The sequence below is a fragment of the Octopus bimaculoides genome, chromosome 1 (assembly GCF_046866305.1).
Source record: "Octopus bimaculoides isolate indiv1 chromosome 1, ASM4686630v1, whole genome shotgun sequence".
Lineage (NCBI taxonomy): Eukaryota > Metazoa > Mollusca > Cephalopoda > Octopoda > Octopodidae > Octopus > Octopus bimaculoides.
Genome location: NC_142928.1, coordinates 79,068,320 through 79,095,530, shown reverse-complemented (window position 1 = coordinate 79,095,530; position 27,211 = coordinate 79,068,320). Strand labels below are relative to the sequence as shown.

The window sequence follows — 27,211 nt, the reverse complement described above, 5'->3', positions numbered from 1 at the left end:
ATGATGGGAGATGAATTCTATCACATATGTTGAAGGAAATTACATATGTTTTTCTTTTTTTTTATACCAAAATGATACCCATCATGGTCAAATACACAGATTGATGGATACTGGATTGCATCCTATGATTGGTGGGTTGCATTTATCTGCTGAATCTTATTTCCTCTTCCTTGAATAATAATATCTCGCTTTCCATACTCGTCGCCTGTAATAATAGCTGCTACTTCATTTTCAGCAGGGGCATTGTAGCGGCCCCTGTGCTCAGCAATAAGCTTTTTGTTTGCATAAATAACTATCTTGTATTCAGTGGGTGGTGCAGATTCCAATGTATACTAGACGCTTCTGATGTATCTATTGTTTGCATGCAACATATCTTGCAGATCAAAGATTAACTCTTCTTCGAGGGCCAGTCAGGCGGTACTGGCAACGGCCACGCTCAATGGTGTTTTTTATGTGCCACCTGCACAGGAGCCAGTCCAGCAGCACTGGCAACGACCTCGCTCGAATATTTTTTTCACGTGTATACATAATATATATATATATATATATATATACACAATATATATATATTATTTTGTTTAAAAGAGTTCCAACACTTTTTTTTTATGTTTTATTTATATTCCTGCAGAACCAATGTGGGGTATAGAATATGGAATATACAATATATAATATAAAATAAAATAAAATAAAAATGGATGGCACCATGAAATAAAGTATTGAATGTAGATGAAATATTGAGTGTTCAATATAAAGGATCAAATATATAAATATAAATATAAATATATAAAGGCGACTCGAGTTTCAGGGCTATTTCCCTTCGTCATGGTCGGTATGACAGACTTTAACTACACATAATATATATATATATGTATATATATATATATATATATATATATATATATATATATACATAATATATATATACACATAAATAGTGGAGGAGATATTATGTTGCCGTGGGCTCGAACTCTGCAAGAAGTTAAACATTTTTTTTGACTAAAACACAACCGGAACCCTAAGTAAGACATGTAATTTGAATGAAATTGGTTGTGTAGTTCTCGAGTTTTAGGGAAACACACAGACAGACAGACAGACAGACATTCTCATTTTTATATATATAGATATATATATACATAATGTATATATATATATATATGAGATAATAGGTTCAATTTAATAGTTTCAGTATTAATAGTGTAACTATTACACTGAAAGTATCTCACATTACAATAAAAATATCATTGTTTCACTTTTGACATGTAATACTGAAATAGTGCAAGAGATAAGAGATTGGTCTGGTCTCACATTAGGCATGACCCTAAGTAAGGTATGTATAAAATTTGAATGAAAGTGGTTGGGTAGTTCTCGAGTTTAGTGATGCACACACACAGACACACACACAAACATTCTCTGTTTTGTATATATATATATAGATATCTCTATGTATATATGCAAGGGGAAGTAAAAAGTTATCCGCACTTTCACCATAACATATCTTTGCTATTGTCAAACCACCTTCTGTGCATGCGTGCTTAGAGTTGGTACTATTGTAGTCACGTGATCAAAGTTTGAGCCTGAACCTGCCATTTTTCTTCCTGTAAGCGTGGCCATTCCACTAGCAATGTGCAACAAAGAAGAACAAAGAGCACTGATCTGAGAGATGGCAATGATGTGCATGCACTTCTACGTGGTAGTGTACTGTCCCTGTATTGTCTGAAAAGCCTTCAATGAATTTCAGCAACGGACACAACTTCTTATCACATATACACCTGCACGTAATTGCATTCTAAGTGAGTCATTAAAATATGTAAGGAAAAATGGTGCTTGAGCATAGCTTTTTAAATAAACTTAATAGATAAATTGACTAAAGAGGCAAAAAAAATATGCTTTTCTATAACTTTATATCTGTGTACAGCTACAGATGTTCATATATGTAACCTTACAATGTAGCAATATATATCCAGTTGAGTTAAAAGGAAGCAACATTTTGAAACATGAAATTCATTACAATATATTTAAACAATGCAGAAATTTTATATAAGCCTATCATTGGTCATGGGATTTTTGTAATGTCATATACATGTTCACAAATTGTAAAACCTAACATGTGTAGTGAATTTGAAGGTTTTTAAGTTTTGTGTTGTTGGAAACAAGAGAAGTGAAGGTATATTGATCTCGTTCTTTTAATATGTGGAGTTATTTCGTCTTTGAGATGTTGAAGGATATAAGGTTGTCATGTTTCTGTTGAAGGATGTCCTTAAGGTCTCTGCTCATTGTTTCAGTGTCTGTTCAGAATGAGGTGTTTAGGTTGTCTGTAGATGGTATTTGTGTGCAGAGGATAAGCTGGAAGTGAAGGGTGGTATCATCCACTTAGGTGTGTGTGTGTTGTTAGAAGAAACATCAGGTAGATCATTAATGTATAATAGGAAATGGATAGGGGACATCACCAAAACTTAGAGTACAGTAATGTGATTCAGAAAGAATCCCCAAAGGCACATGCTGACACTAATAAGTGGCTTCCAAACCAAGAAATGAGAAAATGGATGTTTGCCATAAATAATCAACTGAGCAAGCAGGCTCTCATGCCAGAGACAAAAATGGCTTCGATAAAGTTCAGTGCAGTAATATTACTTTCAATGAACTTCCCAATTTTGAATGTAGAGTAAATCTGTCATGGGTTGGCCCAACATAATCACAGCCAAATCTAACTTTTACATTCAGTTTGGAAAACAATGCCTTACCGTACAGTTTAAAACTGTTTTCTTATAACCACTTATCCTTTATTTTTCTCACTATCACAGCCTGAAATGCTTTCATATATTTCTCTTCTGTCACTTCTAGCTCCTCTATTTCTCTTCTTTATTCTGACTAAGGTCTGACCCTCTCTACTTCTTCAGTGTCACCTCACCCATTGTTCAAGTTCCACAATCCATCCTTTCATCCCAAATCCTTTATATTAAAGTTGAATACTTTTCTACACTTCAATTTTCTTAAAAAAAAAGGTATAACAGCTCTTTATAATTTCTCTCCTTCAATTTTTTTTGAAGCCTTGTCTCTTGCATTCAGAAAAAGAAACAAGTCTTTCCACTTTTTATTTCATGGCACCCCAACATGCATCTATGCTATTTTTTAGGCCACTTACCATCCTCCTTAGTTTTGATAAATAGTGTTGGTTCACTGAGCACACCATCACCCATTTTAGTGAAGGCAAGCACATTTATCTGATATCTGACATACTTCAACAGGTTATGCAATTCATATTGCCTTGTTTCATTATTCACAGTTTGGAATTTTGGCACCATTCCTTTATCCACAGCTTGATATTTGATCTAAATTAGAAGAACAGAGGAGATAACACTCAACATATATATCTTTTAAAGTTACAATGTTTTAATGCAATGTTCAAGTGTTTGGAAATATTACAATATAAGAGGAAGTACCCAAAAGAAACTGGAATTTTGCAATATAATTTTATTCACTTAGTTTACACTTTTATCACCTTCAAAGTATTCTACATTTGAAGCAATGCATTGGTCCACATGCATTTTCTAGTGTTCAAAACAGTCCTGTGAAGTGATGCCTTTTATTACCTCCGTCATTTATTTCTTAACCTCATCCTTTAAGGATGTTTTTCATCACAGGAACAGAAAAAAGTTGCAGGGAGCAAGATTGGGTGACTAGGGAGGGTGGGTGATGCGGTTATGCCATTTATTGCAAAAACTGTCTCACACTGAAAGTGGTGTGTGGAGGTGCATTGTCATGATGAGACCACTACTTTCCACTTTGCTACAGGTCAGGGCATTTTTGTCCTACCGCATCTTGCAAATGCTTCAAAATTGTCAAGTAAAATGTCTGGCTAGCAGTTTGATCAGAGGAACAAATTCAGTGTGGACAATTCCTTTTGCATCTATGAAACAAATCAGCATTGTCTTGACATTGGACTTCACTTGATGCTTTTTTTGGGGGGGGGGGGTGACATTGAATGCTTCCATTGACTTGACTGTTGCTTCATTTCTGGGTTGTAGCCATAGCATCAGCTTTTGTCAACAGCAATAACCTTCAAAAAAGGTCTGGATCAACTTCCAACTGTTCTTTGAGTTTACAACATGCATTCAGTCATAATTGCTTTTGATCGTCCGTGAGCAAGTGAGGCATAAATTTTGCTGCAACTCTTTTCATTCACAATTTCTCACCCAAAATTCGTTCGTTGCAGCTCCCGGATATACCAGTCATATCAACAAGTTTGTCAATTGTTCAACGATGGTCCTCCAAGATCAGTTCACTGAATTTATGTAATGTTTTCATTTGTTTGGGAGGTCAGCAGTTGTCCTGAGTGAGGTTGGTATTCAAGGGACAATTGACCATTCTTAAAACATGAAAACCACTTGTAAACTTGTGTTTTGCTCATAGCAGTGTCCTTGTAAGCTGTTTGAAGCATGACAACTGTTTTTGGCTGCTGTTTTCCCAGCAGAAAACAGAATTTCATGGAAGCATGCTATTCCTACATTTCAGCCATCACAAAAATCAATGAACAAGGAAGAAGCACTGCAAAACAAAGACACACCACATGGCAGTAAGACCACACTTGATGCCGCTGGCTGGCAGATTGATGCCTAAGTGTTGCATCAAGTGGCTTTTAGTGACGGAAGCCTGAACTACAATGGGCTTGTCTCAAAGAGAATGTTTCTGGTTACTTTTGGGTACCCCCTTGTATATCAAGAAGAGCAACAATTCAGTGAAAAGGAACACAATTTACAAAAGCATACAGTAATAGCTAAAAAGAAAAAGAGTAAAGAAAAAGAGTAAAGAAAAATATGGAAATTAGTAAATAAATGAACAAAATAAAAAGGTGAGTATATTTCCTTAAGTATACATCTTTCCAGAACATGCTGGTGATCCTTAGAGTCTATGAGAATTTGGAAAACATAAAAAAAAAGTAGTTTCATACAAAACAATAAAGTGTTAGCACAAAGTAGTGTTTAGGTATGAGCAGAATTTAAGCTAGCTGAAATATGATTGTGACGCATTTCAACTAGCCTAAATTCTGCTCATAGTTTCATAATGTTAATATATTAAACCTTCCTACAAATATTATTTTAATAATGAATAATGACAACCAGTGCTGGTGTGTTCACATCCCTGTAACTTAGTGGTTTGGCAAAAATGACCAATAGAGTAAGTGCCAGGCTTAAAAAAAAAAATTGAAGCACTGGGGTCGATTCATTTGACTAAAAATTCAAAGCGGTGCTCAGCATGGCCGCAGTCTCATGACTGAAACAAGTAAAAAAATAAAAGAATACATCATGTTTGCAAAAAGATGGAATGTTTGTGGCTGAAAAAGATCTGCCGTAAATTCATCATGGATAATTGCATTGTGGTAGATGCATCACTGGGTGATTTCATGATTTACATTGTCAGTAAGCTTGTTATGGCAAATATATTAGCAGTAAATTCCCATCAGACTTTTTATCTGTAAATATTATTTGAAATGTTTATTTATGGAATAAACTCATAGCTAAACACTACTTAAAGTGTTGATTTGAAGAATAAATATATTGCTATACATTATTTAATGCATTTATCCACAAACCAAATACATTGTTTATCATCATCATCATCATCATCATCATCATCGTCATCGTTTAACGTCCGCTTTCCATGCTAGCATGGGTTGGACGATTTGACTGAGGACTGGTGAAACCGGATGGCAACACCAGGCTCCAGTCTGATTTGGCAGAGTTTCTACAGCTGGATGCCCTTCCTAACGCCAACCACTCAGAGAGTGTAGTGGGTGCTTTTACGTGTCACCCGCACGAAAACGGCCACGCTCGAAATGGTGTCTTTTATGTGCCACCCGCACAAGCCAGTCCAGGGGCACTGGCAACGATCTCGCTCGAAAATCCTACGGGAGCCAGTCAGGCGGTACTGGCAACGGCCACGCTCAAAATGGTGCATCTCATGTGCCACCCGCACAGGAACCAGTCCAGGGGCACTGGCAACGATCTTACTTGGCTTGCCGGGTCTTCTCACGCACAGCACATTTCCAAAGGTCTCGGTCAGTAGTCATCGCCTCGGTGAGGCCCAATGTACGAAGGTCTTGCCTCACCACCTCAGCCCAGGTCTTCCTGGGCCTACCTCTTCCACGGGTTCCCTCAACTGTTAGGGTGTGGCACTTTTTCACGCAGCTATCCTCATCTATTCTCACCACATGTCCATACCAGCGCAATCGTCTCACTTGCACGCCACAACTGATGCTTCTAATGTTCAGCTTTTCTCTCAAGATACTTACACTCTGACGGGTATTCACATTGACATTACACATCCAACGGAGCATACTGGCTTCATTCCTTGCGAGCTTACGTATGTCCTCAGCAGTTACAGCCCATGTTTCACTGCCATGTAGCATGGTTGTTCGTACGCATGCGTCATACAGTCTGCCTTTTACTCTGAGTGAGAGTCCCTTTGTCGCCAGCAGGGGTAAGAGCTCTCTAAACTTTGCCCAGGCTATTCTTATTCTAGTAGCTACACTTTCAGCGCACCCACCCCCACTACTAACTTGGTCGCCCAGATAGCGGAAGCTATCGACTACCTCTAGTTTTTCACCCTGGAATGAGATAGAAGTTGTTTCCTGTTTGTTTACAGTCTTTATTGCACCTGAACATCTGCCACAAACAAAAACTAACTTGCTAGTTAACCTGCCTTTGATGTTGCTGCACCTCTTATGTGTCCATAGCTTGCACCGGGTACATCTTATAGAGTTACTACCTACTCCTTTTCTACATACTGAGCAGGGCCATCTACCTGAAGGGGTTTGTGTTTTATCTACCTTCCTACTTATTAGGATTTTGGTTTTAGCTAGGTTGACTCTAAGGCCCTTCAATTCTAGACCTTGCTTCAACACCTGAAACTTCTCCTCTAGTTCTGATAGTAACTCCGCAATTAGGGCAAGGTCATCAGCATAGAGGAGCTCCCAGGGGCAACCTGTCTTGAACTCCTCTGTGATTGCCTGGAGGACTATGGTAAATAAGAGGGGGCTGAGGACGGAACCTTGGTGGAGCCCTACCTCTACCCGGAATTCATTGCTGTACTCATTTCCAACCCTCACCTTACTGGCAGCATCTCTGTACATGGCTCGCACAGCTCTCACTAACCATTCTTCTATCCCAAGTTTCCTCATTGACCACCAGATAAGGGATCGGGGGACCCTGTCAAAGGTTTTCTCCATGTCAACGAAAGCCAGGTACAGAGGTTTATCCTTAGCTAGGTATTTCTCCTGCAACTGTCTCACTAGAAATAAGGCATCAGTAGTGCTTTTACCTGGCACAAACCCAAACTGCATCTCATCTAAATTGATTCGCTCCCTAATTAGTTGGGCTATGACCCTCTCTGTAACTTTCATAACCTGATCTAACAGCTTGATGCCTCTGTAATTATTTGTATCTAAAGCGTCACCTTTACCTTTGTAGCAGTTGACTATGATGCTGCTACACCAGTCATTGGGTATGACTCCTTCGTGTATCACCTGGTTCGTAATACGGGTGACTAGGCTATAGCCAACACTGCCAGATATTTTGAGCATCTCTGCAGTGATTCCTGATGGGCCAGGGGCTTTCCCGGTCTTCATACTCTTAATTGCTTTATCTACCCTGGTACTATCAACTCGGATAGCTGGTCCCTCTATTGGGTCGACATACGGCAGGCTCTCTTTCTCCCATTCATTCTCTTTATTAAGCAATCTATCGTAGTGGCATCTCCAGACCTCTTTCTTTGCATCCTCATTTAATGCAAGCGTACCATCATCCATGCGAACACATTTCTCTCCTACAACATCACTATTCTCTCTCCTACACTGTCTTGCAACACGAAATACCTCGAGTCTTTGGCCCTCACGGCGCAGAACATTGGCAAATCTTTCCTTATCTGCTTCCCCTCTGGCTAAATAAACCTGTCGCCTAGCCTCCCTTCTGGCACATTGGTACAATTCCCTGCTACCACCGTTCTTCCAGTCCTTCCAAGCCTGTTTCTTTTGTCTAATAGCCCTGTCTACCTCCTTGTTCCACCACCACGTTACTCTGGGTCGGGAGGGGACCTTACACCACCCACAAATCTGGTCGGTGGCTTTCAACAGGTTGTCCCGCAGAAATCTCCAATTGTCTTCCACGTTGTATGATGCTATATCCACTTCTATTTCGTTAAATGCTTCAAGTAACTTGTCTCTAAGTCTCTGTCCGTTTGCAGGGTCTTTAAGCTTCCACACCCTTCTCCTCCAAGCCTGTCTAATTCTGGGCACCCATTTTGCCTTGATCCCAAAGTCGCTAACTACTAATCTATGTTGTGGGGTACATTCTTCGCCAGGGTAGGTTTTGGCATTTATAAGCCGCCCTCTTTCCCTATTTCTGGCGAGGATGTAGTCGATTTGGCTAGAGTGTCTGCCGGAGCGGTAGGTGACTAGGTGACTGGCAGGTTTCCTGAAGTTGGTATTGCAGACCATAAGATCGGTTGCATCACAGAACTCCAGCAGTCTGGTTCCCTCCTCGTTGCGGGAACCGAAGCCATAGCCTCCATGTATACCATGGAAGCCTCCAGCACGACGTCCGACATGACCGTTGAAGTCTCCAACCACAAAGAGAAGGTCCCTGTCACTCATCGACGAGGTAGTTTGCAAGAGGGTGTCATAGAATTGGTCTTTCAGACCATCTGGTAGCCCCGGTTGAGGTGCATAGGCTGAGATGACAGTAGCTAATCTATGATGAAGCACTAGTCTGATCTTAAGTACTCTGTCACTTACTCTAACGACCTCGATTACCTTATCCACCCATTTCTCCGCTAGAAGTATTCCTACGCCCCCGACCCCGTCAGTGTTCCCTGCCCAGAAAATCTTGTACCTGTGTTCTTTGCCTGTGAGGAACCTCGCAGAACCTCCTCTCCATCTTACTTCCTGGATGCAGCACATATCTACGCGTCTCCGTTCAAGCATCTCAACAATTTCACCAGATCTACCTTCCAAATACATTGTTAAGCATTCATTTGAAGAGTGAGTAAATATACTGCTATAACATTATTTTTAAGTATTTATCCACAGAAGGAACACATTGCTAAATATTATAGTAAGTATTTATCTGCAGAATAAACATATTGCTAAACATTTTAAAGTTTTTAACAGCTGAATAACTACATCATCAAAACATTTAAAGAATTCATTTGCAGAGTAAATATAATACATTTCATTAACAATGAAAAATAAATTCGAAGATAAAAAATTATCAGTATCACATTTACTTAATATCCTCATCACTCTTTTACATATTTGCTTTTCCATGCAGGCATGAGTTGGGCAAGACCTATTGAGGCAGTATGCTACAGATGGATGCCCTTCCTGACATCAACCCATACTTGTTAAGCTAAGTACATTTCCCCCCACATCTTAATATGGTTGAACTACCTAGCTGCTGGACATGTCTTTTTTTTATATTTATGAAACACAATGTCACAACTGCCCAAACAATATCAATATGAACACACACAAGTGCACATACACAAATATGACAAGCTTTTGTACAATTTCAATCTACTAAACTTCACCAACAAGGCATTGACCAAACTAAGGCCAGAGGAACCAAACTCCAAACTATAAAGGTCATATAAAGTTCATAACCTTTACATCAGCTGCTGTTAAGTACAAGAGCAATGCTTACAACTATTCTTTGCCACATAACTAATATCACAGATCCATGCTTGCACTTATATATACCATTATGCTGGGTTTGAGAAGAAGACCTGTCAAGCCAAGTAAAATTGTAGTCGTGGCAGATACTGGTGTTACGCAAATGACATCTGTGTCAGTGGCACGTAAAAAGCACCCATTACACTCTTGGAATGGTTGGTATTAGGAAGGGCATCCAGTTGTAGAAAGCATGCCAAATCAGACTGGAGTCTGGTGCAGCCTTCCAGCTTACCAGCCCTGATCAAACTGTCCAACCCATGCCAGCATGGACAACGGATGTTAAATGATGACACACACAAGAGTATAGTGAAAAAGATAACACTATTATAAATCGGTGGAAAGAAGAGACATTCTAAAATGACAAATTAGGGGCCTTGATATTCACCGACATTGCATTGAACTCTCATTGCACTATCTTTTACATTTTTTATTTTTCAAAGTGAAATTTCTGCAATGGTGTTGGACCCTAATGAACTGTTTAACCCAGGTTAGCATAGCAGATGGACCGAGCCATCTCATCGCTGAGTTTAATTACTCAACACACAACATTACCATTATCACATTGCTTCCCTCTCCCTCTCCTTTACACTGACCTCTGACACTACTTTCACCCTTTTCAATCTCCTAACACTATTCCTACAGCTCTGGGTTTAATATGATTGACTAAAGCTACTGAGCACCACCCCCAAAGTGATGCCCCTGCATAGTCACAGCTCAATAACCGAAACCAGTAAAAAAGAGTAATGAAAAGCAAGCGCAATACCTTATATCCAAGGACTAGGCCATTTTGTTCAAAGAGAGGCACATCCCCCCACTGGATATGAATAGAAGATGAAGAAACTGCTTCTCCAGTTACATTGCTTGGTCCAGATGATGGCACTGAAAGAGAAAACAATTAAAACCTGCTAATTCTATTGACTGATTTAAGTCAAAACCGAAAGAGAGAAAGGGAGGAGAGGGAGAGAGAGAGAGAGTAAGAGAGAAAGAATGTGTGCATGCATGCATGTGTATACACACACACACACAAACATACACATATCTCATCTTATGCGCTAACAATTATGCTAATCCCCTGCCCTGGATCGGTGATTTACTTTATTGATTTCAAAGGAGAATAAAGAATAAAGTTAACCCTGGAAGGATTTGAACTCAGAGCACAACTCATTTTGTTTCCTACCCTCCCTAATGATTCTGCTCTATGGATGAACTATGAAATGATACAATGAAACGACACATACAACATACTATGTCATTTTAGTTAGCATCAACAATGCTTTATGCGAAATATTCCCAAGCATGGATGGTACATGCTGGTGGTTAGGGCTATAGCTTTATCTAAAGCTCCAGTGAGATAATCTAAAACATAATTTAAACTGTAGACTTTTGACACAATAATTCAGCTGTTTGTCTTTTTTTTTATCTGGTTTGCAAGATTCTTTATGTGAATTTGTGTGTTGAAGCAAATTTTGTTGTGTCTGGGTCGAGTCATATTTTCTTAATGCTTTATTATCTAACACACTCACCAGTTTGATTTCTACTCATTTATTATTTATATTTTTTTTTTCTTCCAAAATTGCCATTCAACCATATCAAGGGTGCAAAAGCAATGAAAACTTTGGAAGAAAAACAAAATATAAATAATAAATGAGTGGAAATCGAACTGGTGAGTGTGCTGCATAATAAGGCATTAAGGCAATATGACTGTCCCAAGATACAACAAAATTCAGCTGTTAGCAATCCAAATTCTTCTAAGAAAACCACCTAATTATTCAAAAAGATATTAATTATCACTTCAGATTATTTTGTCTCACTACTGTGTTCCAATATTTACCAAAGATAAAACAATATGAAATAATACTTTACCAGACTCCATGGTTTTTTGGCTGATTACTGGACTGAAAGGACTTCTGCCAACAAAATTATAGGAATTCATCTTCACTTTGTACAGCACCCACTCATTGAGACCATTCAGAATATAGCTGTAATTATTGAAAGCATTCTCCAGAGTAACTACTGTCCAACTTTCATTTCTGCCAACAATTTTGTACAATATTTCATAGCCACGGGGTACTCCATTCCAGTCTTGCTTTGTTAATAACTGAAAACCATTTAATTAATGTGTGATTTAGTGAATAAACAGATAAAAAGCAATTTTCCAGGTTTAACAGTAGTTTTGGCACTATTACCCGGAATATTTATACATAGTGGAACTGTTGATATATTTAATCATCTTTGATTGTTTTCTTGCTTTTGAAAATTGTATAATACTAAACATATTACAGAGTAATTTCTAAAGGGAACTATACAGACTATATATTATTGTAAACTGAAAATTGACAACTAATTGACACTAAATAATTGCAGTACACTAGTAAAGTTAAAAAAATAAAAATGATAAAGGTCATCTCTGTCTTTTTTTAGGGTATTTTTCAATTTTGCCATCCATCCAACAATATGTGTGAATGTGTGTGTGTATACATACAATACATATATATGTGTGTGTGTGTGTGTGGAATTCCAACAGCTCTTACTTCTTTGGAGTAGAGTGCACATATATTTTTAAACATGTGTAGGAATTAAAGGAACTTTTATTTATATGCGTTTTGCTCCATTTATTGTCATTATTCATATATATATATATATATATATATATATATATATATATATATATATATCTGTGTATGTACATATATATAAATATGCTGGACTCTCCTGTTGAAGACAATGTATGAGCATTCAGCTTTTACTGAACAACCCGTACAAATGATTTGTTTATTGTGATCAAATGTTTGTGTTGTGCTGCATATTAGCTTACTCTCTCTGTCAAATTGATGTTGTCTGAACAGGTGCACTGTGTACCATGCAGAAGGTGTCAAAGTGATTGCAGAGCAAAGGGAGATGAAGTATTTTGCTGAAGAACACAATGCACTACCTGGTCTAGGAATTGAAATTATGATTGCTAGATCACCAGTACAACAACCTAACAACTAAGCCATATGCCCTTATATATATATATAATTTATTGCGGCAGAAGCAGTATTAATACCAAGAGGTCGTCTTCATCTCCAGCTTAACGTGGGAACTGTGTTAGAACACACACACACACACACATATATATCGTGGCGGTAGCACGTAAAAGCACCCACTACACTCTCGGAGTGGTTGGTGTTAGGAAGGGCATCCAGCTGTAGAAACTTTGTCAAATCAGATTGGAGCCTGGTGTAGCCATCTGGATTACCAGTCCTCAATCAAATCGTCCAACCTATGCTAGCATGGAAAGCGGACGTTAAACGATGATGATGATGATATATATATATATATATATATATATATATATATATATATATATTCTACTAAAGCCATTGGCCAATCAAAGCCTTGTGAGTGGATTTGGTGGACAAAAGCTGAAAGAAACCTATTTTGTGTGTGTGCATATATGTGTCTTTGATCACATGAGGAAGAGAAAAAAGGATGTTGGCCATGTGTGAACAATGAGGGAGAGAAACGGAGAGAGAGAGAGAGATAAAAACGGTGAAGGGGAGGATAAAAGGAAATTAGAGAAAGGACGAGGCACATATATATATATTATTTATATTATTATTTGATTGAACGCCACGCATCCATTTCCAAGTAAGTTTATCGTTATTTTCTTGATGCGATTCTATACAGTTTTCTCTCTCGTCCTTTCTCTTATTCCCTTTTTCATCCCCTTCACCATTTTCTATCTGTCTGTCTGTCTCTCTCCCTCTTTTTCCGTTTCCCTCTCTCATTGCTCACACATGACCATTGTCCATCTTTCTCTTCCTCACATGATCATCTTTTCTTTCACAACTGTCATAAGGACAGCATGTATCCTATGTCTCTCATATCTTTTCTCTTGTCAAAGAAAATATTTCTCCAGTGTTTGCTATTTTTACCCTCATTCTGGTCTAACGACCCTTCATGTTTGTTAACAGGAAACAGGTCTTAGAACTCATGAAGAAATTACTTGAATATACTAGAATTAGGTTTACTGTAACAGAAAATCTGGAATGAAATATCAGATCAACCTCCATATTTTTTATTAATATAACCTATTCTATCAATATTGGTATTTGTGAAAAAAGAAAAAAAAATCATTTAAACACTTTAAAAATAAATAAATAGTGTTATAAAAGGGTTACAATTTTTTTTTTGTAGATCTTTATACAAAGAATTTCTCACCATCCAGCTGATACGGAATGCTGTCTCATTGATAGCTTGAACTGTAACATTTCCGGGAGGTCTACTGGGTGGAGCAGGACTTGTTTGAAACAGTCGAGATGGCTCACTGTGGTTACTACGACCAGCAGTGTTTTCAGCTATGATGCGAAGACGATAATGTGTGTAAGGGTATAGATTTGGAATTCTCAATGTTGTAGCGTCTGGAGCAGATACACTGTAAATTTTTTTCCATTTCTTATTTAAATTAACCTGAGCTTCAATAATCCACTGAGTAATGGAAGTTTTACCATCAAAACCTGGAGTGAATCTTAGTTGGCAAGATGTGGGATGAATGTTACTGATTCCTAAGCTGCTTGGTGCTCCAGGGGGTACTATGATAAAAGAAAAAAGAAGTAAGATTAAAAGACAAAAATGTAAGCAAAATAGTGATAATAAAAAGTGAAGATTAAAATAGTGTAATCTAATAGGTATTCTTTATCTATTTCCTAATGATGCTTGGGTATTTTCTGCTGAATAAAGCCCAGCTGTCAATTTTAACACAAATATCTTAAACATTCAAGTATAAAAATGTATTCCACTCAAATATGCTTATACACACTATCATGATGACGATAATAATGATGTTGTATCTACATAGACATGGCTGTGCGGTTAAGAAATTTGCTTGTGAATAGATTTGGAACAAAGAAACTGTTACGAAACCAAACCTGTGTGTGAATGTGGTGTGTGTGTGTGTGGTCTATCTTGATGTCTCATGATAGTAAGCAAGTGTCATCTTCATACAAATAGTGTCAGTCATTTCCAGTCTTTTGTGAAAATTGGTCAAACCAAATAGAAATATTACTGCAATTGGAAAGCTTTTTGGCTGTAGAAATTTTGCTTCAGCAAAATCTGTCTAATCCATGCAAGCATGGAAATGTGGACACTAAAACAATGATGAGGATTTCATATAAATATATATATCTTTTATACTTTATTTGTTTTAATCAAGAGACTGACTATGCTGGGGCACCATCTTGAATGATTTTAGTTGAGCGAATTGACCCCAGTACTTAGTTTTTTTTTAAAGCCTGATACTTTTGTATCACTTTCTTTTGTTAAACTACAAAATTATAAGAATGTAAATACACTAATACCAATTCTCAAGCAGTGGCGGGGTATAAATAAAGACACAAAGACACAAGCACAAACACTCACACACATGTACATACATACCATAGGCTTCTTTCAGTTTCCACCAACCAAATCCATTCACAAGGCTTTGGTTGGGTTAAGTCACTTGCCCATGGTGCCCATGGTTCCACACAGTGGGACTGAACCTGGAACCATGTGATTAGGAAACCACACAGCCTACATTTGTACCTAGACATAAAATCTTTTAAAACCTTAGATTAATAATAAACTCATGTATGTATGCACACCTGTGTGTGTGAGTAAAAAGTTAAAAGTAAATGGATTCTTTATTAATTTTAATGATGAGTATTCCAGAAGTGATGCTAAACAAATGAGAAATGACATAGTAATTACAATTAAGAGCCCTATCTACTCGCTGGCGGTACACACCCACCCCTACCCATTTTCCTTTATTCAAAAATTCTTATCGCTCCTTAAAATTATGGCTTTTAAGTGTTGATTTCTCAGCCCAAGAATTACAGCGTGATGTGCTGCTTGACTGGTCCCCCCTCTCTCTCTCTCTTTATATATATATATATATATATATATATGATGATGATGATGATGATGATCTTTTCTCTCGCCATGCCTCTGTCTACCCCTCCATCCTCTCTCTCTCTCGTAGTTTTTCCTTAAGGTCTTCAGGTTCTGGCTATATATAAATGAGAAATCCATTCTAAATTATCTCAATCCATTATCTCCGCTGACATACTACGACGAAGTCTCCAAGATGCAGTTAAGATAGAGATTTTTATTTATTTACGGCCTCAAACATCTCATACCTTCGCGCTTTAGTTTGCCCTCTATTATTTATCTTGTTTCTCTCCATGAAATTCAATTGAATTCAGTTGTTGTCTTAAATTCATACTTATTCATTTTCTAAGCTTCCTAAATTCATGCTACGTTATATTCTATTCACCTAGAATTCATTGCTCTTTTAAAAATTACGATTTATGCATTGTTGTCTCTCAAATATTTAAAATCTACAATTAAGAGCCATATCTACTCGCTGACGGTAACCCGCCCTCCCCCCCCCCCCCCCCCCCCGGAAGTTCATTCCTCTGTCATCCTGTCATCCTCGGCTGTCTCCCGGAACCCATCTAGTGGCCTTGGCCATCCTCTCCCCTACCTTTGGGTAGCGCATTAAGTTTGAGAAATGTTTGCAGGTTGTAGGTACTGTTTTGCTTATGAATTCTTCCAATTGCAAGTTTTCTTTTCAGGTACACGACACTGCTTTTCCCCTTCCCAGGCTACAGGCCCACACCCCCAACACCCATACTGTTAGGATTGGCACTCTCAACGTCGGCACGCTGAAAGGTAGATCTGGTGAAATTGTTGAGATGCTTGAACGGAGACGAGTAGATATGTGCTGCATCCAGGAAGTAAGATGGAGAGGAGGTTCTGCGAGGTTCCTCACAGGCAAAGAACACAGGTACAAGATTTTCTGGGCAGGGAACACTGACGGGGTCGGGGGCGTAGGAATACTTCTAGCGGAGAAATGGGTGGATAAGGTAATCGAGGTCGTTAGAGTAAGTGACAGAGTACTTAAGATCAGACTAGTGCTTCATCATAGATTAGCTACTGTCATCTCAGCCTATGCACCTCAACCGGGGCTACCAGATGGTCTGAAAGACCAATTCTATGACACCCTCTTGCAAACTACCTCGTCGACGAGTGACAGGGACCTTCTCTTTGTGGCTGGAGACTTCAACGGTCATGTCGGACGTCGTGCTGGAGGCTTCCATGGCATACATGGAGGCTATGGCTTCGGCTCCCGCAACGAGGAGGGAACCAGACTGCTGGAGTTCTGTGATGCAACCGATCTTATGGTCTGCAATACCAACTTCAGGAAACCTGCCAGTCACCTAGTCACCTACCGCTCCGGCAGACACTCTAGCCAAATCGACTACATCCTCGCCAGAAATAGGGAAAGAGGGCGGCTTATAAATGCCAAAACCTACCCTGGCGAAGAATGTACCCCACAACATAGATTAGTAGATAGCGACTTTGGGATCAAGGCAAAATGGGTGCCCAGAATTAGACAGGCTTGGAGGAGAAGGGTGTGGAAGCTTAAAGACCCTGCAAACGGACAGAGACTTAGAGACAAGTTACTTGAAGCATTTAACGAAATAGAAGGGGATATAGCATCATACAACGTGGAAGACAATTGGAGATTTCTGCGGGACAACCTGTTGAAAGCCACCGACCAGATTTGTGGGTGGTGTAAGGTCCCCTCCCGACCCAGAGTAACGTGGTGGTGGAACAAGGAGGTAGACAGGGCTATTAGACAAAAGAAACAGGCTTGGAAGGACTGGAAGAACGGTGGTAGCAGGGAATTGTACCAATGTGCCAGAAGGGAGGCTAGGCGACAGGTTTATTTAGCCAGAGGGGAAGCAGATAAGGAAAGATTTGCCAATGTTCTGCGCCGTGAGGACCAAAGACTCGAGGTATTTCGTGTTGCAAGACAGTGTAGGAGAGAGAATAGTGATGTTGTAGGAGAGAAATGTGTTCGCATGGATGATGGTACGCTTGCATTAAATGAGGATGCAAAGAAAGAGGTCTGGAGATGCCACTACGATAGATTGCTTAATAAAGAGAATGAATGGGAGAAAGAGAGCCTGCCGTATGTCGACCCAATAGAGGGACCAGCTATTCGAGTTGATAGTACCAGGGTAGATAAAGCAATTAAGAGTATGAAGACCGGGAAAGCCCCTGGACCATCAGGAATCACTGCAGAGATGCTCAAAATATCTGGCAGTGTTGGCTATAGCCTAGTCACCCGTATTACGAACCAGGTGATACACGAAGGAGTCATACCCAATGACTGGTGTAGCAGCATCATAGTCAACTGCTACAAAGGTAAAGGTGACGCTTTAGATACAAATAATTACAGAGGCATCAAGCTGTTAGATCAGGTTATGAAAGTTACAGAGAGGGTCATAGCCCAACTAATTAGGGAGCGAATCAATTTAGATGAGATGCAGTTTGGGTTCGTGCCAGGTAAAAGCACTACTGATGCCTTATTTCTAGTGAGACAGTTGCAGGAGAAATACCTAGCTAAGGATAAACCTCTGTACCTGGCTTTCGTTGACATGGAGAAAACCTTTGACAGGGTCCCCCGATCCCTTATCTGGTGGTCAATGAGGAAACTTGGGATAGAAGAATGGTTAGTGAGAGCTGTGCGAGCCATGTACAGAGATGCTGCCAGTAAGGTGAGGGTTGGAAATGAGTACAGCAATGAATTCCGGGTAGAGGTAGGGCTCCACCAAGGTTCCGTCCTCAGCCCCCTCTTATTTACCATAGTCCTCCAGGCAATCACAGAGGAGTTCAAGACAGGTTGCCCCTGGGAGCTCCTCTATGCTGATGACCTTGCCCTAATTGCGGAGTCACTATCAGAACTAGAGGAGAAGTTTCAGGTGTGGAAGCAAGGTCTAGAATTGAAGGGCCTTAGAGTCAACCTAGCTAAAACCAAAATCCTAATAAGTAGGAAGGTAGATAAAACACAAACCCCTTCAGGTAGATGGCCCTGCTCAATATGTAGAAAAGGAGTAGGTAGTAACTCTATAAGATGTACCCGGTGCAAGCTATGGACACATAAGAGGTGCAGCAACATCAAAGGCAGGTTAACTAGCAAGTTAGTTTTTGTTTGTGGCAGATGTTCAGGTGCAATAAAGACTGTAAACAAACAGGAAACAACTTCTATCTCATTCCAGGGTGAAAAACTAGAGGTAGTCGATAGCTTCCGCTATCTGGGCGACCAAGTTAGTAGTGGGGGTGGGTGCGCTGAAAGTGTAGCTACTAGAATAAGAATAGCCTGGGCAAAGTTTAGAGAGCTCTTACCCCTGCTGGCGACAAAGGGACTCTCACTCAGAGTAAAAGGCAGACTGTATGACGCATGCGTACGAACAACCATGCTACATGGCAGTGAAACATGGGCTGTAACTGCTGAGGACATACGTAAGCTTGCAAGGAATGAAGCCAGTATGCTCTGTTGGATGTGTAATGTCAATGTGAATACCCGTCAGAGTGTAAGTATCTTGAGAGAAAAGCTGAACATTAGAAGCATCAGTTGTGGCGTGCAAGAGAGACGATTGCGCTGGTATGGACATGTGGTGAGAATGGATGAGGATAGCTGCGTGAAAAAGTGCCACACCCTAACAGTTGAGGGAACCCGTGGAAGAGGTAGGCCCAGGAAGACCTGGGCTGAGGTGGTGAGGCAAGACCTTCGTACATTGGGCCTCACCGAGGCGATGACTACTGACCGAGACCTTTGGAAATGTGCTGTGCGTGAGAAGACCCGGCAAGCCAAGTAAGATTGTTGCCAGTGCCCCTGGACTGGTTCCTGTGCGGGTGGCACATGAGATGCACCATTTCGAGCGTGGCCGTTTTCGTGCGGGTGACACGTAAAAGCACCCACTACACTCTCTGAGTGGTTGGCGTTAGGAAGGGCATCCAGCTGTAGAAACTCTGCCAAATTAGACTGGAGCCTGGTGTTGCCATCCGGTTTCACCAGTCCTCAGTCAAATCGTCCAACCCATGGTAGCATGGAAAGCGGACGTTAAACGATGATGATGATGATGAATGAGAGTTAAGAAAAATGAATGAACAAATTATTTTAAATATTCTGTTACCATGTTTTTGTTCAAATACACTAGCTTAGTCCCAATAATTTATAAAATAACTAGCTGGATTACTCGGTGTTGCCTGAGTTAATGACTCAGAGAATTAACAGTAACATCACAAAGCTCTTTATTTAAGTCACAGCAAATCATTTCGAAAAAAACACTCAACAAAATTTCAGACTAAGAACACTTTGTAGACCTTTTTATTTTCCTTCTTTTAAGAACATATTTTTGTTTGATATCCAAATTCCAAACATATGTATGTTCAATTCTGTAAAAAATTGTACACAAATTCAAATCTTTTACATCACTTTCCAATTTCTGCTTAAACTAATCTTTACCCAAACTCAAAATTGTAATTCTAAGCCCTAATATGAAACCCTAACGTTAAATGCTAACCATCAGCTCTTACCTTAAAACTTAACTCAAGACTCTAATACTAATTTTATCCCTCAAATATATAATACTAATCCTAACATTAAATTCTAAACCCAACCCCTAACGCTAGCCCTAATTTTTGTGTGGAATCACAATCTCCTATGTTTGAAGCATATACTTCTAGAAAAAAATCCAGAACATTAAAATAGTTACCATACATAACTTTAAAATTAAGCAAGATGAAAAAGTGAGAAGCAATTGCAATTATTAAAAACTTTTTATTTGCAGAATTGTAATGTCTAGTTACAGCACCAAAAGGGATAAGATACTAAGTGATAACAATTTTCCCTTTCGAAATCTGTCTAACCTTGCAACAGATGAATGAGTGATAATAATTTTTGAAGTAATAAAAAAGAAATTGATAAGGTACTCCACTTCAATGTTGACTTAAAACATTGTCTTTGTGAAAAGAAAAGTGATCTGGCACTAAGTATTTAGCAGACAATAATTTCTTTATTATTTGCTCATAAATGAAAAAAAAAAAAAGGAGTACTTTGGTTACTTCTGGATAATTTCGGTTCAAACATTGTCAAATACCTGTCTATAGATTTGTGAGTGTGTGTGTTAAAGAGAGATTAAGAGAGAGAGAAAGAAAGAGCAAGAGACAGAAAGAGAGAGAGAGAGAGAGAAGAAGAAAGACAGAAAAAGAGAGGGTGAGAGAGAGAGAGAAAGACAGATTGAAAGTGTGCGCAGGTGTATCCCTGAATGACAGCTGTATTAATGTTACATCCTACTGCCACTCCATAATCATTGCTTACACAACTCTGTTCTCTCCTTCCCTGATATCAGTCATGATCACTATGCCACCACATTTCCCTCATACTAACACTTTTGCACCCTTCTCATTTTATCAAATAATAGCCTAACTGACCATTTCAATTTTGAGCTATAAGATAAGATGAAAAATTCTTGTAAAATAACTTTGTTGATATTAAGTTAGTGTCTGTAAAATAAATTAACATGAACATTTTGATAAAAGGTTTTAATTTCAATCACTTTAAAATAAGAAGTTTGTGTCATAGGACTAGAGGTGATCTCTGGCAGGTTGATGTCAAATGGGTCAAAGACTTAGTTATTCAATTTCAAAGAACTAAAGTTAAAATGGGCAGTTGTGAAGATCATATAAAGCAAGGCCCATTGCAACATGCATATTGTCTTAAATATAGTAAATAAATGCCATTATGTTAAAAGTCGGAGAGAGACAGACATATAATCATCTTACCTGGTGTAAATCCTGAACGAACATCTGCAGAATAGAAGGGGCCAAGGCCAACTGTTGTCTGTGCAGCTACAGAAATTGTGTATACTGTCGTTGGTTTCAATGATGTGATTTTGTAACTTAACTGTTGAGGACTAAAGGTCATAGGAATTACATCGGTGGAATTTTTTTCAATGTACTTCAATGTATAACCTGCAATGGAAACAGAGAATTCAGTCTGCATTTTAGAGTTAAGAAAAGATTCCAAACTTTTTTTTTATTTGCTGAGTCTGAAGGAAAACCAACTGGCATTTTAGTGTTAAGAAAGGATTCCAAACATTGTTTTTTGTTTATTATTTGCTAAGCCTGAAAGAGAACCTACTGGCAAGGTGAACCAGAGGCAGACTGCAAACAAGACGGTTGGATGATATTCATGAGCTTGGTTGGTCTTGCTTGAGGATCCAACCAGATGAATTGGAGATGGTTGCTTCTGACAGGCCTAATAGAAAGCATGATTGAGGACTCTGCCTCCATGATCCTCCCAGGAATAAATGGACAAAGAAGATGAGAGGAAATGACAGTCTGGAGGAGGGGATAGAGCCCATGACCCTCGCAGGCTCTCCTAGACTGGTGAGTTTGATGTCATTAATGTTCCATTTAAAATGTTACAGATCAATACCTGCAAGAAAGACACGAGCATGGAGAAGATTCCTGAGAACCAATGTTCTGGGAATGAAGGACAGTAGTTAGTGAGAGGAAGTAGGAGTAGGACACATCAAACTAGGTGTGATGAGATGAGGCCATTATAGTAGAAAATTGAAACAACATTTATTGCAAGGTGAGTGGGCAATGTTTATACTTCGATAGTTACCTGTAAGAGCAGTGAGTTAAAAAGAATAGGAAATAAATATTAAATGAAACTACTGACTTTATGTTAACATGATCATTAAAAAAGAGAATAAAATAAACAAGCAGATTTATGTTCAATGTGCTTTCTGGCTTCTATCTCATTATGTACTCAGAAAGACCCAAAATTAGACAAAGGGAAACTTGCCGCTATTTTTTTTTTTTACATATGAAGAGATAGTATTTGAATATATTTTCCACTGCTGAATTCTAAAGCTACAATGTATGAGTGAGAGAGCACATTTCCATTACATTATGGAATTACCTTGTAAGAGCAGTTAGTTCATCATCATCATCATCGTTTAACATCCGCTTTCCATGCTAGCATGGGTTGGACGATTTGACTGAGGACTGGTGAACCAGATGGCTACACCAGGCTCCAATCTGATTTGGCAGAATTTCTACGGCTGGATGCCCTTCCTAATGCCAACCACTCAGAGAGTGTAGTGGGTGCTTTTACGTGCCATCGGCACGAAGGCCAGTTAGGCGGTACTGGCAATGGCTACGCTTGAAATGGTGTATTTCACGTGCCACCTGCACAGGAGCCAGTCCAGCAGTACTGGCAACGAACTCGCTTGAATGTCTTTTCATGTGCCACTGGCACAAGTGCCAGGAAGGTGACATTGGTAACGATCATGCTCAAATGGTGCTATTTACGTGCCCCCAGCATGGAAGCCAGACAGCTGGTGCTCTGGCAACGATCACGCTCAGATGGTGCTCTTATTTCCTTTTCCATACAATATGTATTTCTATTATATTTCATTTACAAGAATCAGCATAAAATTTTGACCCTGCCCCAATAAAAAATAATGTTTCATTTTAGTTTAATTATTATTAATAAACATTTGAGCCTTTGCTATGTCAATTCTTCTCATCCAGGATATATCCATAGGAGCCCTACTTGCCTAACCTATGACCAGAATCTAACAGAAAATTCCCTCAACTCACATATCCACCATATCTGTCCTGAGTTACTGCCCCAAAGTAAAAGAAGCTCATACTAGTCATCCTTCTGCTCACATGACCTCCCATACTCCTCTCATTTCAGCAAGGCCCCTTGGCTGTTTGCATAATGTCACTGACCCTATACTTCCAGCCCACTTTAGTCCCACAGTTTCATAGGTTCAGTATAATTTGACACTCCAGAGATAATACTTAAACAATGAATTATGCAAATAAATTTAACACAACTAAGGTACATAAAGCATTGATAGTAGTAGTGTCCCATAGGTATTATTTAACCCTTTTGTTACTGTATTTCTGTTGAAATACACTGCTGCTTTTGTTTCAATTCATTTGAAAAACAAAGAAGTTGGTAAAATAACTTTGAAAAAAAAGTAATATGAAATTTTCCGGGAAGTTTTTTAATTAGGTCACTTTAACCCTTTAGCATTCACATTATTTTGTCACAAGTAATGCTTATTTATTCACATTGTTTTAATTTGTCTTATAGTTTTGAGATTTTGGTGAAGCAACTGTTAATTTTTTAGGTGACATTGTAGGGTAGAATTGAGAAACCAGATCTGGCAAGTTTGAACATAAAACAAGAAGAATATTTAGGCCAGATATGGCCAGTTTAAACCAAGGGTAGTCCTCAAACAGTTTGGTATGGAAAGGGTTAAAGAAACACACTGTCAGCTTACCTAGAAGAATACCATTTCTCTTAAGTGGTGCTTTCCATATCACTACAACGGAACGATCTGTGACATTCTTGAAGCCAATATGCGCAACTTTATCAGGAACTAAAAAGTATCGACAAGATGTACTTTCTTAGAAAAATTCAATGAAATTATATTAAGAAAATAAAAATAGGAAAATGAGAAATTTTTTTGATATGTTTAGTGAGACATAGTGAAGCAAACACATATATCATTCTTGTTCATAAAAAGGTAAAGTAACTGACTATCTGACAAGTGAATGATAGAAATGTTTATCCTTTTATCATACCTGTGAGTATGTGTTGTGTATGTTAAGAACAGAATCAGCTTGGGCACAAAATAAACACCAGGTTTGTAAGTTGGGAGAAATTTGAATACCAAGTGAATGAAAATGTTGTTCATTTACAACCACAGCAAAATGTGTCTAGACTAGAGTACAACACATACACACACACTCATATACACATACTCACACTCACACACTTTCTCACACAAACACATGCTCGCTCACACACACACACAAACACATATATGATGGGCTTCTTTCAGTTTCTGCACACCAAATCTATTCACAATGCTTTGGTTGGTCTGGGACTATAATGGATGCTGTGCAGTGGGACTGAACCCAAGACCTCATGGCAGGGAAGCAAACTCTTTAAACACACAGCTGCACCTGCATTTAATACAAAATAATCTTTGTAACTGAGAGAAAACGAGAGTTATATGACCCTTAAAGACATTTTTGTTCACGAGATGAAATATTATGACATATAACGTGTGTGTGTGTGTGTGTGTGAGAGAGAGAGAATGAGTGTGTGTGCATGCACATGTATGTATATATGTATAAAAAGCAAGCTCAGTAACTGAGACACATAATCATTTAAGTGACACAAGTTTATACTTTTAGATTTTTTTTACAAGGTGAGGTGACAACAAGGAGCAAAAATGCCTTTCGGACACTTTAGATGTGATATATATATATATATATATATATGAGTACATAATACATAATTTTAAGAATTATTTTAATGTTTTGTGATAGACAAAATACTTACAATCTTCCAAAGTTCTTACAATTATAGGCACACTTTCTGGGCCGGAACCTTTCAAAGTGTAGCTGTCAACCGTGAGTTTGTAATTAGCATACTTCTCTAGATTTCCAATATAACCTTCTTGCCATCCGTACCGTTTCTCAGAATTTACTGTTATTTGTACTGATACTGTTTCAGCACCTGATGCTTTATCTAGGGGACGGGCAATGATATGGTACCCTGATGAAAAATAAAACGGAGTTACAAACATTTATAACATATTTATTGAAGGACATTGTTGAAAAAATATTTTTCTAGTCTCTAAGAATTTAAAACTAAGATTAACACAATTTATCTTTCATAGGAAAAAAAAAAAAGGATGGTATGAAGAAGGAAAAGATGATATGACAATGAAAATAAAAGAAACAGCATTTGTATTTTTTTTACTTGTTTCAGTCATTTGACTACAGCGGTGCTGGAGCACCGCCTTTAGTCGAGCAAATCAACCCCAGGACTTATTCTTTGTAAGCCTAGTACTTATTCTATCAGATTCTTTTGCCAAACCGCTAAGTTACGGGGACGTAAATACACCTGCATCAGCTGTCAAACAATGTTGGTGGGGAGGGGGGACAAACACACACACACACACACATATATATATATATATATATATATATATATATATATATATATATATATATATATATATATACATGACAAGCTTCTTTCAGTTTCCGTCTACCAAATCCACTCACAAGGCTTTGGTTGGCCTGAGGCTATAATAGAAGACACTTGTCCAAGGTGCCACAGAGTGGGACTGAACCCAGAACCATGTGGTTGGTAAGCAAGTTACTTACCACACAGCCACTCCTGCACCTATGATGAAATATTTTCATGTTTTTGGTATAACTATTGTCAACACGCTACACTATGCACAGGTACAATTGTGCTCCTAGTTTTGGTTTATACTAAATGACTATTACAGTTAAATAGATCATAAACATTCATCCATGGCACTTCACATGTTGGTCAACATCTCTTCAACTGCACTGCTAATCCAACTGTATAAATATAATGAACCAATGGCTGAATGGTTTCAACACAAATTGAAGCATTGAACTTCTAGCTGGGCAACAGCAATAATAATACGCAGCAACTAAGATTGTGTTATGTTTGAAGCTTCAGTTCTCTACACATTGTAAATATGAATAACAAAGTTCTTGACTCTTTGAAGATGAAACCTGCTGATACTATTACACTAAAGTAGTTGGACCTAATTTTACAATGTAGAGAAAGAATACAGAATATAAGAATACAGACAGAAAAGGGTGCTACATATACAGAATAAATAAAGGCGTTGTATGGAAGACTCCACCACCCCACCCCGCCACCCTCAAATGGGTGTTATATGTTAAGAAAAAGGATATTATTATTCAGATTGTCATAAAAACTTAATCAGGAGTAAACAGAGAAAAGTATATGTATACTGGACAGGCGTATGCCTTCTTGACTTTTTAGTACAAATACAACAAGCTGAGAGAGAGAGAGTCGTTTATCTTGTAAGGGTTAAGTAAATATTAAGATGGATTATATACATACAGGGTGTCCACAAAGTCTGGCTACATGGAGTAAATAAAATCGTAACATAAGCAATTAAATATAAGAAATAATAATTTCTTAAAGTATGTATTAATCCCCATGTGGGTACATGGAGTAAATAAAATCATAACATAAACAATTAAATACAAGAAATAATAATTTCTTAAAGTATGTGTTAATCCCCATGTACCCACATTCTGTGGACACTCTGTATATATATATATATTTATCTTCGAAATGTCTAGTTAGAATAGAGGCAGCTGACGAAGGATTAATTCCAAGTGACTATCTGTTTTCCTATGTGTTCGTTCCGTTGTCTGTAGTTCATTGTTCTAACGTCCTGTACCCTGATAGGCATCTATATACACATGTAGATGTAAGTATGTACATATATGTGTGTATACATGCATATATATTCTTTGTATTATATATATATATATATATATATATATATATATATATATATATACACACACACATGTAAGCACATAGACAGACTGGCACACATACACACAGAGAATCACATAAATACATATGCTATTAATTTTTACTACCATGCACAGCTAACCATTCCATTATGAGCCAAAGAGGAAGCTTCTACATGATCTGCTAAAAGTAGCAGTGAAATCTCCCTCAAATTCTGTACAACTTTCTTTAAA

The 27,211-nt window shown here is 38.3% G+C and overlaps 1 protein-coding gene across 8 annotated transcripts in view; it reads right to left on the bottom strand.

Annotated features, from left to right (window-relative positions):
* The window catches only part of LOC106871456 (protein sidekick-1), a 589,083-nt gene that overhangs the window by 111,563 nt on the left and 450,309 nt on the right, over nt 1-27,211 (bottom strand). For all 8 annotated transcript variants that reach the window (XM_089352508.1, XM_089352475.1, XM_089352495.1 and 5 more), the window contains 7 exons: nt 24,978-25,193; nt 23,908-24,006; nt 21,383-21,571; nt 13,928-14,298; nt 11,588-11,822; nt 10,488-10,603; nt 3,143-3,329 (listed from right to left, as the gene is read on the bottom strand). In XM_089352508.1, coding sequence (XP_089208634.1) covers nt 3,143-3,329; nt 10,488-10,603; nt 11,588-11,822; nt 13,928-14,298; nt 21,383-21,571; nt 23,908-24,006; nt 24,978-25,193 — 1,413 coding nt within the window. The remainder of the gene's footprint in view (nt 1-3,142; nt 3,330-10,487; nt 10,604-11,587; nt 11,823-13,927; nt 14,299-21,382; nt 21,572-23,907; nt 24,007-24,977; nt 25,194-27,211) is intronic.